The sequence below is a fragment of the Bidens hawaiensis genome, unplaced genomic scaffold (genome assembly GCF_021521415.1).
Source record: "Bidens hawaiensis isolate Kalapana, Puna unplaced genomic scaffold, B.hawaiensis_p1.1 tig00057753_1, whole genome shotgun sequence".
Taxonomy (NCBI): Eukaryota; Viridiplantae; Streptophyta; class Magnoliopsida; order Asterales; family Asteraceae; genus Bidens; species Bidens hawaiensis.
Window position 1 is genome coordinate 29,695 of NW_027500408.1, and position 21,774 is coordinate 51,468.

The 21,774-nt window shown below is 34.6% G+C and overlaps 1 protein-coding gene across 1 annotated transcript; it reads left to right on the forward strand.

Moving 5' to 3' along the window:
- Window positions 1-6,531: 6,531 nt before the first annotated feature.
- LOC143602009 (spermidine synthase 1) lies at window positions 6,532-10,065 on the forward strand (the record flags this gene model as incomplete). Its single annotated transcript, XM_077079271.1, has 8 exons — window positions 6,532-6,608; window positions 6,798-6,920; window positions 7,357-7,461; window positions 7,762-7,838; window positions 7,917-7,984; window positions 8,380-8,575; window positions 8,658-8,787; window positions 9,730-10,065. Coding segments are annotated over 8 exons (845 nt in total), but the record flags the coding sequence as incomplete, so codon positions are not given.
- Window positions 10,066-21,774: the final 11,709 nt, after the last annotated feature.

Genomic DNA, 21,774 nt, shown 5'->3' on the forward strand with positions numbered 1-21,774 from the left:
TCTTGTATTTGTTCGTGTATTTGTTCGTGTACGTGTGTTGTTCTTCATCTTTACACCAATAAACGAGTCTAGGAGGATTCCGCACTCCTAGACCTCGTGCGGATCTCGTATCGATCAGCGACGCCCGGGGGGACCTACATGTGGTATCAGAGCCTTAGGCTCTTATGCTATGGTTCGAGATATGCGTTTTGGTGTTTCTGGCACGTTTCTGTGCGTTTCTGGCCGAACAGCGCCGCAGGCAAAGTTATTGTTCATCAGGCGAAGTTGCCGTCACTGTTCGTAGGGTTTAGGCGAAGATATAAGGTTAAGCGAAGTTATCCACAACTTCACCTACCTCACAAGTTCGCTTATCAGCCAGGCGAAGTTATGGACAGGCGAAGTTAAGGAGGAGGGATGTTAACTTTAGGCAAAGTTAACGAGTTTAAAAAAAAAAAAGAGTATTTTGGTGTTTTCGTCTGTATGGCCAGGTGTACACGATTATTGTGAGACCGGAGATGTTGTTCCGTCAACGAGTGAAACTTGTTATCTCTGGGTCTTACGTGTGAACAAATACGTGTCAACTCTGGATATGGAGTTGAGTTTGTGAATGGGATATTGATTGAAACTGGATATTGACACATATTTGGGTGTTTGTGGGCAATGAAATTGTTGTTGTTCGAGGTTGACCAACTGAAGAAAGTCAAATTGAACTGAAGGTTTTTGTCATTACTGGATTGCGGTCAGAGCATATTATTTATGTTATTTTCAAGGCGTTCGAGAATTGGTTTCCTGAAACGTGATGCTTATTTATTAGAGTGAAAATTCTGGAACAAGTTGGATTTAATCGGGAACTAAAGTGTTTATGTTCTTGATCGTTATCCCTGGTGATTGAAGATGCTTCGGATTAATTAATGGTCATGTGTTAGATTCTGTCAAGGTGGTTTTGTGATGAAATTGATCACTTGATGTTGAGTAGTTGAAGATTAAACCTTATCGTATGCCGACGAGTTGGTGAAGTTGTGGAGGAAGCCCAACTTCACGTGTTGGTGAAGTCAGATGGACTCACGTGATTGGTTGAGATGATCTATTGGCACGAGGATGCATGCATTTCAAAGACCTCAATCGTTATAGTCGGAGAAGCTTACACTGAAGGGGAGATCTGATATGGAAGACGCTGGGTGATTGGTAGATTTGTGAAGCTACATGACAGTTTCAGACACGGCTGGTTGAAGGGCAAACAGAAGATCATCAGTTAAGAGGGAGTCTGTTGGTGCATGTTTTTGTAACAGATGATCTTTCGTGTTTGTTAGAATTGAGAGCAACGGTCAAAGAGGAGTCTGTTGGTGCATTTTGTGACCGTCGCTATGCAATTCTGACCAGCGGAACGCCACAGGCGAAGTTAGAACAACTTCGCCATAGGCGAAGTTATAACAACTTCGCCATAGGCGAAGTTAGCACAACTTCTGCCATAGGTGAAGTTATATCAACTTCGCCTACAGGCCCAAGCCCGTGAAGTTTATATATATATGTGTGTGTCGTGTTTAGGGTTAGTAATCCAGAAATCAGAGTATTATGTGATAAGTTTAATTAGCTAGAGAGAAACCGAGAGAGTGAGCCGTATGGGACGGCCCGAGGTAGAGCTCACCTTGGGTCGGCCGTGTCATTTGTTTTCATGTTTGGTATGTAAGTGTTTTGATTATTATATAAGAATCTGCAGATTTGTTTATCCCGTTCTTGTATTTGTTCGTGTATTTGTTCGTGTACGTGTTTGTGTTCTTCATCTTTACACCAATAAACGAGTCTAGGAGGATTCCGCACTCCTAGACCTCGTGCGGATCTCGTATCGATCAGCGACGCCCGGGGGGACCTACATGATCCGATTCAGTGGTTCGACCAATACTCAATCAGAAGGATGTGCCTCAAGAGTTGATTGAAAAATGCTTGAATGATCAAGAAATTCCAAATGGTGTGCTAGTCTCTCTGCTCAAACTAATTAAACAAGAAAAACCAGAGAAAGAGATAAAGGAGAAGCTAGACACTGTCATTGACAAGATTTCAAAGGCCTTAAATAAAGAAAAGAGTACTCAAGACAATGAACTAGAAGACTTGAAATTGACAGATGATTTGGAACAAGAAGTGGAAATTCAAGAATTCTTAAGCAAATATGGTGGCAAACCAAAATTTTTTATTAAGAATGGAATTCCTTTTGAATATGTAAAAGTAATGACAAGAAAAGAGATTTTGAGCAACTTCAAGAAAATGAAAGGACAACAGCTGAACTTGAAGAAGGGAGCTGTTCAGTCTCTGGTTGGTAAGAATAAAGGAATGTCCAAAAAGATGGATGATCTATCAAGGATAACAGTGAAGGGGAAATTCAATGTAGAGGAATTCTGCAAACAGACAACATCCTTAAAACAGAACACTACAAAGAAAAGGAAGATGTCTGTATCTACTCAGGAAAAACCAAAGCAGATGCACTTGAAGATGGATAAACCTTTTGTCAAGGTTGCTGTAAAAGCCAAAAACCCTTCTGCCAACCACAATGTTATGCCAAGTGGAATATTCTGTGATTCCAGGACTGAACATCTGAATGTTATGATGAAAAATGGAGAGATTGTGAAGATCTTCTCTAAAATTGACTTCAAAAAATTCAATCTATGGCAATTGAATGTGCTTGCAGCACTATATCTCTCTGATTCCAAGGAAAGGCAAAGGCCTACAAGTGGTATGCAATCAGAGTTGCTAGGATTCTTGAGAGAGCAGCAAAAATTGGACTTTCCATGCCTAAACAAGCATCTTTGGCTAAATTGAAGAATGTTTAAGATTTGTTTATTTAATTTGATTATGAAATTTGACTTTTAATTTGATGTGTAGTTTGCTAAGTGTAAGTAACCATAGAATGTTTTGGGTCAGCTGAGGTATTCCAATCTAGGGGGAGATTGTTGGGTCAAAAGTTTGACCCAAATGAGAAGATTTGACCTAATTGAAGAATATTGAAGATTGGAATCTTCTCAACCTCCTCATAAACTGCTAAGTATTGAACCCGGGTACACCTTGGACCTTCGAGTAAGCTTTTACTTAGCCGAGTACGAGATTTTGCCTTCCGGGCACGGTTTACTTCAAATAATCTTCTTAAGTGGATATCCGAGCAAGGTATGCTTTTTGGTGATTTCCGAGTAAGGTTCATCTATTTGGCATATCCGAGTAAGGTTCACTTTGTCAAGCAGGGTTGTTCTTCAAGACCAAGTATTTTACTCTTCCGAGTAAGGTATGGTCAACCAAGTCCAAGAAGCCAAGTAATTGGAAGACCGGGCAAGGTATTATTTAATAATTATGGTCCGAGTATACTTGATGAATTGATGGAATATCTCTAAGTTATATCGAGTAAGGTTCTGCTCGAGTAAGGTATGTACCCCCGAGTACGCCTTATCAATAAGTTATTCAACTAACAAAGAGCCGAACAGGATCATAGAAGAACAAGGTTGCTCGTGAGGATTTGTCGAGCAAAGTTTGATAAGTCCAAGAAGATTGAAGTCTACTCGGGGAATATTTTACTTGGTAAAATATTCTCTAAGTAAAGTCTACCCGGAAACTGATTCCGAGTACACTTCTATATTTACCAAGTCTGAAGGAAGGCCGAGTACACTGCGTACTCGGAGACTGAAGTTTAATGAAAAGCTTACCCGGAAGACTTGTTTTACACTTAGTATATTTTTGAATATGTAAATTGAGTATGTACTATCGGATAGGGTTTCTAGAAGGAATGACAGCCTGTCTTAGGTTGGCAGGCCTAAAAATAGAATAATTAGGGCACCCCGCCAAAAAAAGACACGAAAACGAGACACGAAAAAAAACGAGACACGGAACATACGAGAGACAGAGTGGATAAGACCGACACATTAATTGAGAGAATATTTTGTGTGTGACGGCTGTCCGAGGATTCCTCCTAAACCCTAATCGATTATCCTTTTGTATGATTAACGTTATATAAATGGAAACCTTTTGAGTGAATCCTTCGTGTGTCTTCGTATATTGAATATTCATTGCAACCGTATGTTTGTTATTGATTCTGCCTTTAACAAACGGTCATCTTTCTAAATATAGTAACCCGTCATTAACTCTCTTGTCAACACGATTAATTTTGTGTGAGTTACGACATGATTGATTAAGATCCGATTCGAAACGACCATCAGAATTTTTGCGACCTGACATAATTATCGATTCGATTCTTTCGTAGGGTCATAAAATATTTTATTGAGGTCACCAAAACCGAATTTCTGATCCGATTCAGTGGTTCGACCCATACTAAGTTTTTTCTCCGAATCAGTGAACATACCCCTTTGGCAGTACTGGCAAAATTTCGAACGCGCCGAGGGGTGTGATCAGGGCATAATTATTGATCCGAATCTTTCGTAAGGTCATAAAATATTGTATGGAGGTCACCAAGACCGAATTTCTGATCCGATTCAGTGGTTCGACCCATACTCAGTTTTTTCTCCAGATAAGTGAACATACCCCTTTGGCAATACTGGCAAAATTTCGAACAGGCCGAGGGTTGGCGTCAGGGCAAAATTATTGATCCGATTCTTTCGTAGGGTCATAAAATATTTTAAGGAGGTCACCAAAACCGAATTTCTGATCCGATTCAGTGGTTCGACCCATACTCAGTTTTTTCTCCGAATCAGTGAACATACCCCTTTGGCAATACTGGCAAAATTTCGAACGCGCCGAGGGGTGGGGTCAGGGCATAATTATCGATTCGATTCTTTCGTAGGGTCATAAAATATTTTATGGAGGTCACCAAAACCGAATTTCTGATCGATTCAGTGGTTCGATCCATACTCTGTTTTTTCTCCGAATCAGTGAACATACCCCTTTGGCAATACTGGCAAAATTTCGAACGCGCCGAGGGGTGGGGTCAGGGCATAATTATTGATCTGATTCTTTCGTAGGGTCATAAAATATTGTATGGAGGTCACCAAGACCGAATTATTGATCCGATTCAGTGGTTCGACCCATACTCAGTTTTTTCTCCGGATAAGTGAACATACCTCTTTGGCAATACTGGCAAAATTTCGAACGGGCCAAGGGTTGGCGTCAGGGCAAAATTATTGATCCGATTCTTTCGTAGGGTCATAAAATAATTCATGGAGGTCACTAAGACCGAATTTCTGATCCGATTCCGTGGTTCGACCCATACTAAGTTTTTTCTCCGGATCAGTAAACATACCCTTTTAGCAATACTGCCAAAATTTTGAACGGGCCGAGGGGTGGCGTCAGGGCATAATTATTGATATGATTCTTTCGTAGGGTTATAAAATATTGTATGGAGGTCACCAAGACCGAATTTCTGATTTGATTCAGTGGTTCGGCCTATAGTCAGTTTTTTCTCCGGATCAGTGAACATTCCCCTTGGGCATTACCGACAAAATTTTGAACGGGTCAAGGGGTGGCGTTAGGGCATAATTATTGATCTAATTCTTTTTTAGGGTCATAAAATATTGTATGGAGGTCACCAAGACCGAATTTCTGATCCGATTCAGTGGTTCGACCCATACTCAGTTTTTTCTCCGGATCAGTGAACATACCCCTTTGGCAATACTGGCAAAATTTCGAACGGGCCGAGGGGTGGCGTCAGGCATAGTTATTGATCTGAATCTTTCGAGGGTCATAAAATATTGTATGGAGGTCACCAAGACCGAATTTCTTATCCGATTCAGTGGTTCGACCTATACTCAGTTTTTTCTCCGAATTAGTGAACATACCCAAAATTTGAAAATGTGTGCACTTGGGGTGTAATGATTGCTCTACAGCATAATCTCAATGATACAAGTGAATATATAACTAAATGTCAATTCAGTTATTATGCGTTAAAAAATCTAAAGTAGTGCAGTGTCAATCATTCATGTTTTCTGGTCCTTCTTTTTCCAAGCTAAAAAAGTAAATATTTGAGTGTTGCATGTCTAATACATGTTTTTTATAACACCAAAATTTCTATGAATTACTTTGGTAGCTTGAATATGAAGTTTACACTTTACAGCTTTCGTACATTCAAAAAAATAATAGATCTCAGTTTTGTAGACTTTGAAGTGATCTGTTGACCTTTAGATGTCAAGTGCTTGTAACTCTATATTTTGATTTGATGGTCTGCTGGTTTAAGCTATTCTCACATTTAATGAAGGCAGATTGTGTTTTAGGAATATTAGACTCTTCAATATCTAGTTATGGTAGTACATGAAAATAGTTGTGTTTGATCTGCACATGGTTGTAGGGTGGTGGTTAGACCATTAGTCAAAAGTTAAAATGGCTCTCTATTATTACCAAATACCGGAATCCTGTTGACCAACATAAGCGTCAATACATCATCATTTTATGTAAGGATGTCAAAAGTTGAATATGTGATTGTAGGTTGTAGATTAGACATTTTATAACAAAAAGTATACCATGCTACAGGGAGTTTATAGCATGTATGATATAATACTAAGTCAATCAGTTAGTAAATAAATAAAAAATACTAATTTTTTGTTTACTGTTTTTTTCTTTTCTTTGCAGGAGAAGCGCACTCTTTAAAGGTTGAAAATATACTGTTTCAGGGAAAATCTGATTACCAAGATGTCATGGTTTTTCAGGTATTTGCATTCTAAATTCTGTTACAATCTTTAGTTACCTAAAGTTCAAACCTTGATTTTTTCTCTTTAAACACAAAAATATATTGCACACTATGTCCAAGAACATTTGTGTATTTTTGACAATGGGCTTCACCTTTTGTATTTGTATAACTTCAATTGTAGTTATTTTATTTTTGACTTATGTCTCAGTCTGCAACATATGGAAAGGTTCTTGTGTTGGATGGTGTGATTCAACTTACGGAACGTGATGAATGCGCATACCAAGAAATGATTACTCATCTCCCACTTTGTTCAATTCCTAATCCTAAGAAGGTTTGCCAGCTCTGTAACTATATATTATGCATTTTGTGATTGATACAAAATTTCAGTAACAGGCTATCTTACTGTAAGTTTTTGGATTGACACTTCATGGATATGTGTAAATGTGTGTGAATTGCTTTCTGTATCTAACATAAATGATATAGAAATTTTTTTCACCCATTTGTCGACATGCAAGTTGCCAAGTTTGAAAACTGTTAAATGTTTGGTCTTCGATGAATTGATGTTAAAAATTTCTCAATAACAAGTTCACTTTTCGTTGTCGTTTTCTTTGACTAAAAGCTTAATGGATCTTTAAATACGTGCATGAAATACTTTTTGTAAACAAAAGTAATTAAAACTAGAAGTTTATATCTGATTGCTAATATCGCAAACACAAAGTTTTCTCAAAAGATTTAATTTTAGCCTGAATTTTGTTCTTCAATTGCAGGTTTTGGTTATTGGTGGAGGCGATGGTGGTGTCTTGCGTGAAGTTGCTCGCCATTCATCAGTTGAACATATTGATATATGCGAGATCGATAAAATGGTCATTGATGTGAGTTATCATGAACTTATGAAATTTAGTATCATTAATGAACTTTTGTAGGCTTTTGCATAATATATCAATATACAATTCAAGCTGTTCTGCAATCTGCATTAGCTGTTGTGTCTTTTCTGAATTATTTTGTAACCTGTAAAGTTATCCAAGTTTTTTTAACCTTAAGCAATTCAGTATTTGATTCTGATTAGTCAAGCCAAATTGACTATTTTGAAAATGCTTACCCAAACACTCTAATTATCACAGTTAAAAAAGTTGTAAATTACTAATGATTTGAATTATTTTTATATTTTGTAGGTTTCTAAAGAACATTTTCCTGAGGTGGCGGTTGGATATAAAGATCCTCGTGTCACACTCCATGTTGGTGATGGTATACACACGCAACAAAATCTTGTTCTATAACATCTATTTTATTATTACCGTGATAATTTATAAAGCCTTGATTTTTAATCTGCATTTCTGAAGGCTGCTCAAGAAGGAAGTTATGATGCTGTTATAGTTGATTCTTCAGATCCTATAGGTACACCCCCGTAGAGGGAGTCAATGTTTACTACTTTATAACAATTTTGATCACTATCATGTTGAAGGATGAGGTTTTATAAGATATACTAATATATTTGATTACATGTCGTCGTTTTTTTAAGATTAAAGTAGTTTAATCCTGGAATAATCAAGGGAAGTTCTATCGTTAAACATGTTTTTGGTCTTAATTTGTATACGCGTAATAAGATATCTGGATGGTCCATAAAGTAGTTTTAATATTTGAGTAACCTTACCGAAAAAGTTTTGAATATTTTGGTGTCCTCTAGATTCATTATTCTTTTATTTGATAGCATTCAAGAAAAATATGCAAACACATGTGAAACAAACTTTAAGTTAGTTTGAGAAACTTAGTGTATTTTTTTTTTACTTCAGGACCGGCAGAAGAACTTTTTAAGAAACCGTTTTTTGAGTCGGTTGCAAAAGCACTTCGTCCAGGTGGTGTTATGTGTACTCAGGCTGAAAGCATATGGCTGCACATGAATATCATTGAAGGTATTGTTGAAAATTGTCGTGAAGTCTTTAAAGGTTCTGTTAACTATGCATGGACCACGGTTCCTACATATCCAAGGTATTTTCTTTACCTTGTTATTTAATGTCCAATATTGTTAAAAAATGTATTTTAACCATTTTGGGTTCAAATCAACTTTCAGCGGAGTCATTGGCTTCATGTTATGTTCAACTGAGGGACCGAAAGTTGATTTCAAGAACCCGATCAACCCGATAGATGTACAGGAAAACCAGATCAAGTCCATAGTACCCTTGAAATTCTACAACCAAGAGGTAATTAACTTGCATATATGTTTATTCAACTTCGAACTGCTTGTTTTGCTCACAAGGTTAGATAGCTAGTTCAACCGCGTGAAATCGGAACAATTTTTTATACTTATGCCTGATTTTTGCTTCCAAATTTAATTTAGATGTAAAGTAGAAACCGGCTTACAGTTTGTTACCGGTTTACTCCCCAACTTTAACTTCACTGATTTTAACAGTAATTTGCTGACATAGCATGCCAGCTACCACATTTGCAAAATATATTTATGTTCAATAATATCGGTTATCGCGGTGGGATATCGGTCCAGGACCGAAATTTGAGATATTGGTTATCGCGGTGGGATATCAGTATTTTAATATCATATAAAATTCATAGATATAGCAATTTAACACTAATAATTCAGTATACTCTCTTACCAATTAACAAATTAACCTTTTGCAACTTGCAAAGCACTACCAATCATAGCAAGTAGGAACCGATAAAGACTTAAAACGCTAACATTGAACACTAAAAGTTTATAATTAAGACTTAAAACACTGATATCAAAAATATCGGTTATATATCGGTCAATATCGCCGATATTATCATGAAGATATTCTAACCGGTATTTGTCAAGAGGACCGATAACCGAGATACCACCGATATTGACTGCATAGTTATTACATCAATGTAGACAAATAAGATGTCATGTTAGCAATTTTGCAAAAAACTGGTTGGCTCATTAGTTGCTACAATTGGTGCTAAAGTGCAAGTTGGTCTATATTTTGCACTTAATCTAAGTAAGTTTGTTGCTAAAATCGAGCGAAAATATGATGTTCGTTTATAAGTTATAACCCATGCAGTTTGGCCAACAGTTTTTGATACGTTGACACAATAAGCTATTAATTATAATCCTCTTTTAGTCATTGTTTTGCATTTTCTAATACTATACAATGGTTTTCGACATGCAGATTCACGCAGCTGCGTTTTGCTTGCCTTCTTTTGCCAAGAAAGTGATTGAATCCAAAGCCGAAAACTAAATTATATAGAAAAGAAGTTTCCCGGCTTCCAGTTGTTGATTGAAGATGGTTGCAACGTCTTCTAAGATCGATCCAAATCAAGATCAGAATAATTTATGTTTTAGTTACGGTAATATCTGATTTTATTTAAAGTTTTAGTCTGAGAATTGAGATGCTTAGCCGCATCATTTATGTTTATGCACAATTTGTGTCATCTTTCCATAGATTTTATGGGGACTTTTAAAATGTTAAAACCAAATTTTTCGGCTTTTATTTATTTCTAATGTTTATGCATCCGATGAATGGGCCGGGCCTCCATGTAGGTTTTCCTTTTTTTTATTGGGCCCAGTGATAAAAGCTTTTTATATAATACAAACCGAACTACATCTGGATAATGGGTAAGCGAGCAACAAGCTGTGCCGCTATCCCCTTTTGAATCGCAAAGCCTATTCTACTAAATATAAATCCTTGGTTCCTCGGGCCCAGTGATAAAAATATGGTCTGTTAGGCGAGTGAAGGTAGAGATGCGTACACCGTTTTTGGGCCAAACCGGATCGGGTTAGAAATTTGTTTGTAGAATGTAGATGAAAACAAAACCGAATTGGATCAGACTGGAACTGGTTTAAAACCGGACTTCATATCTTATTTTTTTCTCAAACCGGTTTTCCAAAATGGTTTGAACTTGTATGTATGGTAAAATCCAAATTCGAACGAGCGGATCATATATCTCTAGGTGTAGTCTCTTTCATTAATCATTATATATGGTCATGTTTAATGCATAGGGGTAACTGGTCATGTTTCTTGTGGCTCCCATAATTGTGCAAGAAAGATTCCATTTTTATTTTCCAACACGTTCAATCGCAAACTCGTCTTAGAATCGGGTTAAACACTTGTGCTAGCGTTTCAACTCTGCCTAAATGGTGCCGAAAACGGTATGTATTGTTGGTTAAAATCTGATTTTTTTCCGCCACGGATTGAGAATTTACTCGCATAAGGTGTGACACCTGTTGATCGGTTAGTGGTGTTGAGTAGTTGTGGATTAAAGGTACTTTCTGTCTTGGTCTAGTACTGGTTTGTCCTAGATTAGACTCGGATTGGTAGCTACTCTTTCAAGTCTAGTTATTTATCTAAACGCGTTTAACTGTAATAAGAAAATAACTACTATTTTGGATTGCATTAGATAGGAACTTAATTGGAACAAATTAAGTACCAAATTATTTTCATTAGAGCATAGTAATGGCTTAACATCCCAAGCCACATTATAAAAAACGCCCTCAAACCCGCCCCTTTTGGGCAAGGGCAAAAACACAAGTGTTTGACGATACACGAGTTGTGGTCACGTATAACATTAATTCAAGTTGGTATTTGTGAGAAGAATCAACGTTATGCTAGCTAAAATAGCTTCACCAACGATCTATGTAGATTTACATATATAACAAATATATACATAACGAAGAAGAAATTGAAAGAAAGAAACTCAAGAAAAACAATCCAACTAATTGATACCCTCTCGCTAGGCGTTAACAACATTTAAGTACAGTTCAATTACGCTAACGACCTAACTATCACATCTTATCAGCTAACCCTATAACTATTCCAAAGTACAATCTAGTCCCTAAACTAATAAACCATAACAACAATTAGGATAAATTTATTGTTAAAACAATCCTCTAATTTCTAAATTTTCTTATTGGACAAACATAATGTGTCTTGATTAGACAATAGATTTTAAATGATTGATGGTATTATTGGTGGAGTGGTAGGGTACTTAGGGGGTGTTTTGGCTAAGCTTTTTGTTTTTGTTTTATTTTTGCTTTTGGAGGGGTAAAATGTCCAAAATGCCCCTCCAAAAAGAAAAAGAGCTTTAATTTGGTGCTTTTGGATGGGCATTTTGGTGCTTTTGGATGGGCATTTTGAACATTTTACCCCTCTAAAAGCAAAAAGGAAAAGCTTAGCCAAACACCCCCTTATTCAAGTACATGTAAAAACACTTGGAACTAGTGGGGGCAAAGTGGTAATTTTATGAACTTGTATACAAAAGAATACTTGAGCCATTAGAGGGGATAAAGACTACTCAATGCATATTATTGAGACTTGCACGAACCCATTGTCTTTCTTTTTGTGACTAAAAAGTGAAATATGATTCTACTGGTTTTTGTTTGATTCGGTTTTGTTTTGTATGTTAAAAGATACTTTGAATAAAAACAAAAGTACAACACAAATTATAAAAAAGTTTAGCAGCACAGCTTCTGCCCGTTTGTCTTCTATTTCGATGTAGAAAAACGCTATACGTTTAGAAAACTTAAAATGACAAAGGTGTGTTTAGGTTAAGTTGTTTTTAAAACAAGACCAAAAACCAACAGTGTTGTTAAGTGTTGCGTATTTAAAAACGATTGTCGGTGGGGGTTGCCCACCGTTGGTTTTCATACGTACCTCTAAAGTTTTATAAGGTTTTCATATGTAATCCGTAAAGCTCTATAATGTTATACAAACAACCCGTAAGGTTACCCAAACAACCTCTCACTCAAAGGTTAGACAAATAACCTATTGGTTTCTATAAAGTTACGTAAACAACCCTGAAGTTTCTTTTATTTAGAATTTAGAAATCTGAACCAATAATAACTGATTATTGTCCCTGCTGCAATGGACAGGTTAATCGCCACTAGTTATATTGTATATAATATAGTTTGGGGTTTATGCTTTAAGTTTATTCACATTAAGACTCTGCGTTGTGATGGATTCAACAAGGGGCGCGAGAGAGGGGGGGGGGTTGTGCCACGTCGGTCATGAACACTGCAACGAGTTTTAGCGAGTAGGGGAGCTAATGGCCTCCTGCGAACCCACTAGCGCCAACGAAGGGGTTGGAGGGGAATATATCGTCATTTTTGCGGGGCACAATGGGTTTTATCCCCAACAGGGTCAGGTGAGCGAGCATGGGCTTTATCATAAGCCTAGTAGCGTCCAGTTAGCACGATGTAGCGCAATATTAGAGGATGAATTCGGAACTAACGAAGCCACACAACACACCGTCTAATAATGTTTTTTTAATTTTCTATTTTGGATCATTGTGTAGGTTGTACTTGGTGGGTCCATTCAGTTCTCATGATACAATCATCTAGAGAAATGGTTGAAATATTGTTTAGCCAAAGTTTGACTGGTTATCATGAGTTGATGTCCAACACACAAAAAGCTAACATCAGAAGCTTCCTTTCATCAATCATTTGTACTTAATACATTACACATGTAAACCATCTTCACATGTATGCCTACTTTTAAGTACCATGGTAGAATTCAATACCTTTGCATAATTTACCTTCACTCTTTATTTATTTTTAAAACCTAAATCTTTGTTGTGGAAATCAAATAATCACTAGAATAGCTTAGTTGATCACTCGTGTTAAACTGGCGACCTGGCATCGTATGGTGAGAGTTGTTTTGAGTCAGTTATGTTTAGGAAGGTGTCGTGCCTTAGAAGAATGAAAATATATCAGGAGAATGACTTAGTTAATCAACCACTTGAAACAAAATCGTCATTGAGTTTGTTTTTCAAATTAATATCTTTACAGTTACAAACGATTACAACAGTGTCTCAAGACTATACTTTCGTGATCTTTAATTCTTCACCATTTTTGCCCCGAACAAATGTACACTTGGTCACAGTGCACAAATCAATCACATTACGCCGCGTGTCATGATAGGATGGTGTTATATGTCTTGTAGGCATAAAATAAGTCTACTTAGCTTAAAACTACTACCACGTATCGTCTAACCATTTGCTTTCCTTGAAAAGTAAAAATGACAACTTAAAACGAAAACAAAACCAATGACTATTTTTGTTTAACACACACACACATATATATATATATATAATATTGTCGACTAGGCTATTTTCGTGATATCATTCGATGCATTGAGAATGATACTACCATACTGTATACACTATAACTAAAAACTTGAAGTGAAGAATTTAACATAACTATGGAATATAAAACAAATGGTATGATTACATCATTCTTTTTATTTTATTTTATGGTTGTTGTTTTACAAACTAATGTACCCAGTAAATCTCATTCATAGATTTAATTTAAAGACAAAATATGAACATCAATAATTAAAGTAAATAATAATAATAATAACAATATGAAAAACATGGGAAGGAAGCCTAACATAATAATGACAAGTAAAGGAGCATCAAAACATTGTACTCAATTAAGGTAATATGTTTATCATTATGTACTATATTCATGACTCCTAGTTTGATGCTATCAACTTTTGAACCAAACATTTACACTCATCAATAGTTTAAATGCTTCAATAATCCAAAACATATCCCTTTATTGATGCAACTAATATTCCACACACTTTATAGCTTCCTATTACCGAATCACATTTAATCAATGATTCTTTAATATGTGCTTAAAGTTATATTTTAGAGTGAACACAATTGAAATATATTAGAGACAGTTACCGTATAATTTATGTGTATGTTATTAACTTACGTGTATTTGGTCTTTGTTAAGTAAAAACTCATCGCTTGAGGTTTCTGGTATATGATATACGTATAACAAGTGAGAAAGGCTAAATTCCTCTAGTCCGGGTTCATTTGGGTGATGGTGTCTTGTATTACCTCTCCTCATGTCGAAAGAGGAACCAAAACCATAGAAAATCGAGGGTCCATGGACCGCCTCGAGGTTGATTCTACACTCAAGTCAAATCGGAGTCACTGTGAAAAAGAACCAAATACATATGTATATATGTAAATATTATACAGTGATGTAAACCAATGTTCACATATAAAAAAATGTTAGCGCATTATTATATGGATGAATATATTTTAACAAAATACCTTTTCCTAACAAAATACCTTTTCCCTCTAGACTTTTATTAGCTTAGATTAATTTTGATTTTTTCCACACTTAATTATTTGTTAAAATGATATTTAAACAAATAGTTTCATGTGTTGAGATCTAAGTTTATAATTTGAGATAATCTAAACAGTTTAGGAGGTCAAGGCTATAATATCAAGATTCACATATGAGCCAAGGATACACATAAAAACTAAACTATCTCATTTAGTATTATCTTACTGACTACATAAAAACAAATATAATGTTTTGCATCCGACAACTAAAACATTGATAAGAGTAGTGTCTTTACTCTTTAGAATAGTCTTAGAGAACATCGTGTCATTCCAAAGCTTCCAAATAGCCAACCATACAACAAAATAATCGTGTCCACCATAATTTCTTTCTTAGTCAATCTTCACGACGACTAATCAAGCCAATTTATAATGTCAGAAGGGAATCTCAAAACTGGGAAGTTCAATTCTAACCACCGTACAACAAAATCCCAAATCTTTCAAACCGAACACACTCACTAAACACATGAAGAGTCGTTTCCAACCCATTCAAACAAGAATAATTAGTAGTCGGGACATCAACACCCTTAGCAGCCAAATTCATTCGTGTTGGAAGATGATTTCCTAGTACCCTCCACTAGTCCACTCACATATATTTATTTTTCGAGACAAACAAGATATCCGAATCATTTTATTTAGACCATTTGAGAGAGAGAAAATAATTAATCATTTTTCAATTTGAAGTTCTGTTTTACATTGGAAGAAAATAATTTCACAAAGAGACATATGTGTATATCTTTTTCTTTGCTTTCCCTTGTGGTTCTTTTGTATTGAAGCAAACTTTGTAGAAATATTTAACACAAGATTTTGACATCTTATGCATTCACGTGACACACGCACACATATATTGCAAAGTTCTCATCCATGCATCCAATCACGTAATTGAAATAGCATCTCATTATACATATCTTTAATTTATTAATATTAATAATACAAATTCTTTTTATAAGTTGGTTGTGGCTCAATGATAGAGCACTCACTTTACTAGTGAGAGGTAGGGGGTTCAAACCTCACTATCACCAATTTATATGGGAGATATGAGGGATGACCCTGGCTTGCCAGGGTTCGAGTCCTGATCTCACCCTGTTTTACCGGCTCCTCGTTGTCGTGTCATTTGGCGGGCGTGGGGGTCGGGTTTTATCCGGTGAATCCCTCAATAGGTGGACTGCTAGGGGCTCCGTCCGTCCGGACTAGTGGCCGGCTCGGGCTACCTTTAGCCAATGGAGCCGCGTACGAAGTACCCGACGTTACTTAGTTGGTGTTAAAAAAATAATACAATTTTTTTTATTGGAAAAATCTGGATAACTATGGAAGGAATTGGTTGCCATAAAACATTGTTCTTTCTTTAGAAAAGACCATTTCCTGTCCATCTCTGATCAATTTATTTTTTATATAATTTTAAGTTTTTTTTTTAAGTCTACCTATTACGGCATTTCAACTATCCTGGTTATTTGACGCTTTAGATCCCATTGTCACTTTTGTTTTCAAATTGTTTACCTTATTATTGAAGAGTTATATAGATAATAAGAAAAGATAATGTAGATTTAGCTTGTCATCCACATTATCCAAGTTAATATCGCTTTCATATGTTATTAGCTATTTGCCTATTTCTACACGCATCTTGATTGTTTACCATAGCAATAAGATTACACCCGTTTAACCACAAAACCATCTTCATTTTGGATGCCATGGGCGTCGTCCCATAAACGCTAAACAACCCCACAACCTTTATCTCTCCACCAATCAGACACACACATTTAAGTTTAATTATTATTTTCTTATATATAAATACTAGTAAAACCATAACATGATAGCTAATTGAGGCCTTAGTTAAAGCCTACAATGTACATTGCAATAACGTGACGCGACATACGCTATTTAGTTAGCTAAGAACACATGACCTAACAAAAATCATAATGTTAATATTAATAAAAAGTAACATGATGCAGTTTCTAAAAATTATGTTAAAAGAATATAAATGTAGCATCCCAAGAAACAGTGTCTTGATCAACTTACGTCATAGTCGTTGTCCCTGCAAACTCTATTATAATCCATGGAAACATATTTGATACGTAAAAGTATTGTTGATTTAATCCACCTGTTATATATACTACGTAAACTAAACAACAAAATAGATATATATTATTAAAATAAAGCAATGAAATGTTTTGTTTTTCTTTAAAATTACTCATGGTTGCCACAAATATCTATACAAACTCAACACATTTTACCAAAAAAATAAATACAATTCAAATTTATAAATTTATGCATAGAAAATCAATGGTGGTTTGTGTATATATAGATGTAATTACATATCAATTTATTCTAATAAGTTTTATACTGTATTTTCTGGCTCAACTCTAAAGCAAAGGATGGTTCTTGTTCAAACAGATAAGTGCTTACTTAATACAAAACCAATTTTAAACAATAAACTAAGAACCACGTAAATATACATCATATTATGTAGTTATAATTTATAAAATCAATGAGCTTGTGGTGGAGTGGTAAAAAAAAGACTTGGTAGTTCATGTGACCCAAGTTCGATCCCCCCCCCCCCCCGGTCATTAGTTTCAGCGTCACCAGGTGATTATGAGACTATGTGAGTATGTGACGTTCAATAGTTGGATCCTTAAACTGAATGTGTTTTATCTCACCACTCTGGTCGTGCTTCGGGCGAGTGTTCACATGAGTTGGCCTTAGATGAGGGTTTTCCCGGATTAGAAGGTCAGTGTATCTCATTATAACGAATTTAGCAGTAACTCAGTTGAAACTTGAAAGATTCGTTTTTCGTTCAAAAATTGAAGAATAAAGTATATAAAAAATAACTAAATAAGTATAAAAATACAATAATTCAGTATGGGATTAAAAACTTAAAATATGTTTGAATGGTCAAAGGGACTGTATAAATGTCAGTTGACTACTTCTTTTTGGTCACTAGGGTTGGCCCATATCATCACTCACTCAGATTCTACTGTTTTTCATTCAGTTTCTACTTTCTACGAGTTAAAACTCTGAAAGTGAAAGGGGAAAGTAACTCAAAATCTATAATAATACAATGTAATAAAAAACAAAAATTATTATTATTATTATTGTAAATATGCCAATTATTATCTTTTATATTACTTTGAATTATATCATTGTCTTGTAAATGATAATATTATTGATGTTTAATGTGCTATACTTCATTTATTAAAATGTATAAGTGCATATCAACTTTTAAAACTTAATTTGTTAGTTTTATTTAAATAAAACAAAATTACAAATTTTTAATTTATAAATCAGGTCCTTTAAAATGTTTATTTGTAAGCGGTATCATTTACATGACATGCTCATTTAATTTTCGTCCTTTTGACTAACTGTCATCCAAAACCTCGTTAAGTCTTGGCATGTGAGGGCATTTAAGTCTTTTTACGCATACTATTTAAGTATTTATAACTAAAAACAAATTAAATATATTATTAGAAAAAGAAACTAAATAAAATATGTTAAACAAAAACCCCGTTAAGTCTTGGCATGTTAGGATTTAACTGAGTTTATGGATGACAGTTAGTGTAAAAAACAAAAAACGAAAGAATTTTGTCATGTAAAGGACACCGTCTTCAAATAAACATTTTAAATGACCTGATCCACAAAATGCATATATTAAAATGACAAAAATTATAATCATGTCTTTACGTAACTATATATATTAAAGAACTTGTTATTTAATAAAAAAAACACTATGATATAACTTGTTATATAATTAAAATGTTGTAGTTTGTTAAGAAAGTCTAGCTAGAGAGAGAGATGATGTATAGATATATACATCGTGTATGTATATGTGATTGATGATGTGTACGTAATTGTGTGGAAAGAATAAGGTTTGGTCTGTGGTCATGTTGATAAGTCATAACTCATAACTGTAGAGTGTAGACTGAGGATCCATGACAATCAAAGATGCATATATATTATATATATATATATATATATAGGACATGGTGTCGGTTGATATATACCTTACATTTTACAGCATCTTAGAACTGATTTTAAATCATACGAATAATAATGGAATGTACCAAAAAGTTCACAATAGCCTTCATTAGCTCGGGTAGTTAAGATGGTTTTTCATAAGATTTTTTATTGGGAGGTCTCAACTTCGATTCTTATGAGAGGACTTAAACTTGGGTCAGGAGCGGTTGATTATTTCCTGAGAGGTTTAGGGTCCCATTAATACAAACAATTATATATTAGTTCCTTAACAGACTTTATTTGCAATGAAAATACAGTTTACTTCTCGTATTTCTTGTTTTGAGTCTATATTGATTCTAAAAAGACCGTTAACAACATGTGACAATAGAATAAAAAATGTAACACTTAAAGACCCCAATATTTAAGAGGAAAGAACAAGTACATGTACACCTAGGGGGGTTATTTTTCACTAAACTCACCCCCAATGTTCATATGAGTGATTAGATGCCTTTTATAGCTCATATATAAAAATACATAACATCATATATATATATATATATATATATATATATATATATATATATAGATAGATAGATAAAAGATTCAATATAATAGTCCCTAATCGTACATTACGTACGCGAGTTCCTACACTGTTGATTTCAAAATCACGCGATGGCAAATTTCATCAACTATGATCCACTGCTCACATCGATTCCGTCCGCCTTCACTATCACCGTTCATCAATTCGTCACCGTCCAACGATTGCATTCACCGTCGCGACCATCAACGTTACCGTCGTGAACACCAGCTTCATCCGTCACGAGTTGTTCACAGGTCAGTTGATCAAATTGACCGATTGAAATTGAAATTGCTAAACTACATCAATTAAACTTTGAAATTGATCAAATTAATCATCAATTTGAAACTTCAATTGATCAATTTTGAGTTTTGAGTGATGGGTTTTAACTGAACGTTCAAAGGTTTAAGTCTGAACGTTTAAGGATGAGAATTTGGCTTGAATGTTTAAAGTTTTTTACCTTAACGTTTAAAGGTTTAACCTTAGAACGTTTTAAAGGTGGAATTTATATTGAACTTCTAAACCTTTTGTTAGAACTTTAAAGTTTTGGTACAGAACTTCTAAAGTTTTGGTATAGAACATCTAAACTTGAACGTTTAAAGGTGTTCGTTTTGGTCAGAACGTTTAAATTTGTAGTTTTGATCAGAACGTATTAGTTGAACGTTTAAACTTTTTGTTCATTTTTGTCAGAACTTTTTCTTCATTTTGGTCTAAACTTTTTTACTTTAGAAGTTTTAGACAAAAAATTTAGAAGTTATGTACAAAAAGTCCAGAACGTTTAAAGTTTTTGTGCAGAACGTTTAAACATGAACCCTAATCATAGCTCAATTAAGTGTATTATTATGCAATTTCATAATCGATTGATGATTCTAAAGCCTCCTACACATCAATTCTATTGATTAAATCAACAATTTTTTATCAATTGAAGATTATTAACGATAATGGGTTTATCGATTTTGAGTATGCTTTAGTTTTGTGGATGATTTGATTATGGTTGAAGGCTAGCTTGCAGCAAATGACGATCTGCGAGAAGTATTTCTTTGATTTAATTACAATTATGCTACCGCGTAGTTTTAATTGCAATTAGAATCTGGTAGTGCAGGGTCTCGCATACTTAATGTACGATAACCTATTATTGTACGTTAACCCTCCTATATATATATATATATTACATAATGCGTGATTGAAGTTTGAACCCTATTGTCAGTAGAAATTAGGTATAAAAGTTTTTCTTTTTATGATAAAAAAAATGGGTATCAACATTCCATAGAAACATCCAAACGATTTACAAGACTTACACATACACATACATGTTTATATCAAAGAGAATCTGTTCGCTCTTTATATGTACATATATGTATATTTATGTGATATACATGTGTATATACACACATATGGACATTCATCATTCATGTGTTGTTATATTTTTCATATCCTACTTCACCACATGTGACGTGGATAGGTGAAGTTTATAAACGGGTTCTTCGAAAAAGATGAAGTTTTGTGGGCCTAAAGAAATAATTTATGTTAATATTATGCTTTCAGAGAAATAATTCCCTTCAAAATTATTGATTCACATTTATTGCCAAAATATTACTGTATTATTTTTGAATAAGACAACACTGTTGGAACAGATTTGACACTGAGTAAAAATATACACTGGAATATATGTTCACAAATAGTTAGATAGTGTCATGTTTTAAGTGTATAATTGTTCTAACCATGTATTCTTAATAACTTTAAAAAACATCTTAGTATCTTACTCCACAAAATTAATAAAAGTTGGAACACACACTGCCTTAGTTAATTAATTTACTTCTATAATTCATCTAATGTCCACTTTATGAGTCTCGAACTTGCAACTTTTGATAGGAACAAACTATTTGACACAGTACCGCGGAGTGAACCATTTGATCTAGGTATCAGGCTTCGGGATGGACTAGGCTCGAGGGTGTAAGAAAAGTGGGCCGAGAGAAGATGGAGAATCGTATAAGCCGGAAGATAGATGAAGATGGTTGGTCGGATTGAGATTTGAGAATGATCATGAAAGAAAAAATAGTTTTAAAGAAAAATGTATCAAATGCGAAAGATATAATATAACCTTTGCATGATAATTAAGAATCATTTATATTTGTGTATATATAATATACACACGAACACACACACCTTAGGCATGTGTGTGAAACATGTAATAAATTGATAAAAGAAGCATGTAGCTAATATATTATATATTACCATGTATATATGTTTGCATGTATGTATATCAATATCATATAGTCACAAAAATGAAGACAACCTCCTCTAAATTCACCTTATGATTCTCAGCACGACAATATATGTCAATATGTGTGTAGTATGTTGTACATATATAGAGATAAATGATATATATGTCAGTCAAGCCAACACTTATAAAGAGAATTGACCAATGAGAGAACCTCGAGAGTTGTTTTTCGTGTGAAAACACACACATATAGGGTACGTGGTTATCTTACACCGTCTCTTAAATCTAAGAATAATACAAATACACAATGGATCGTAAAATATAATACGTACA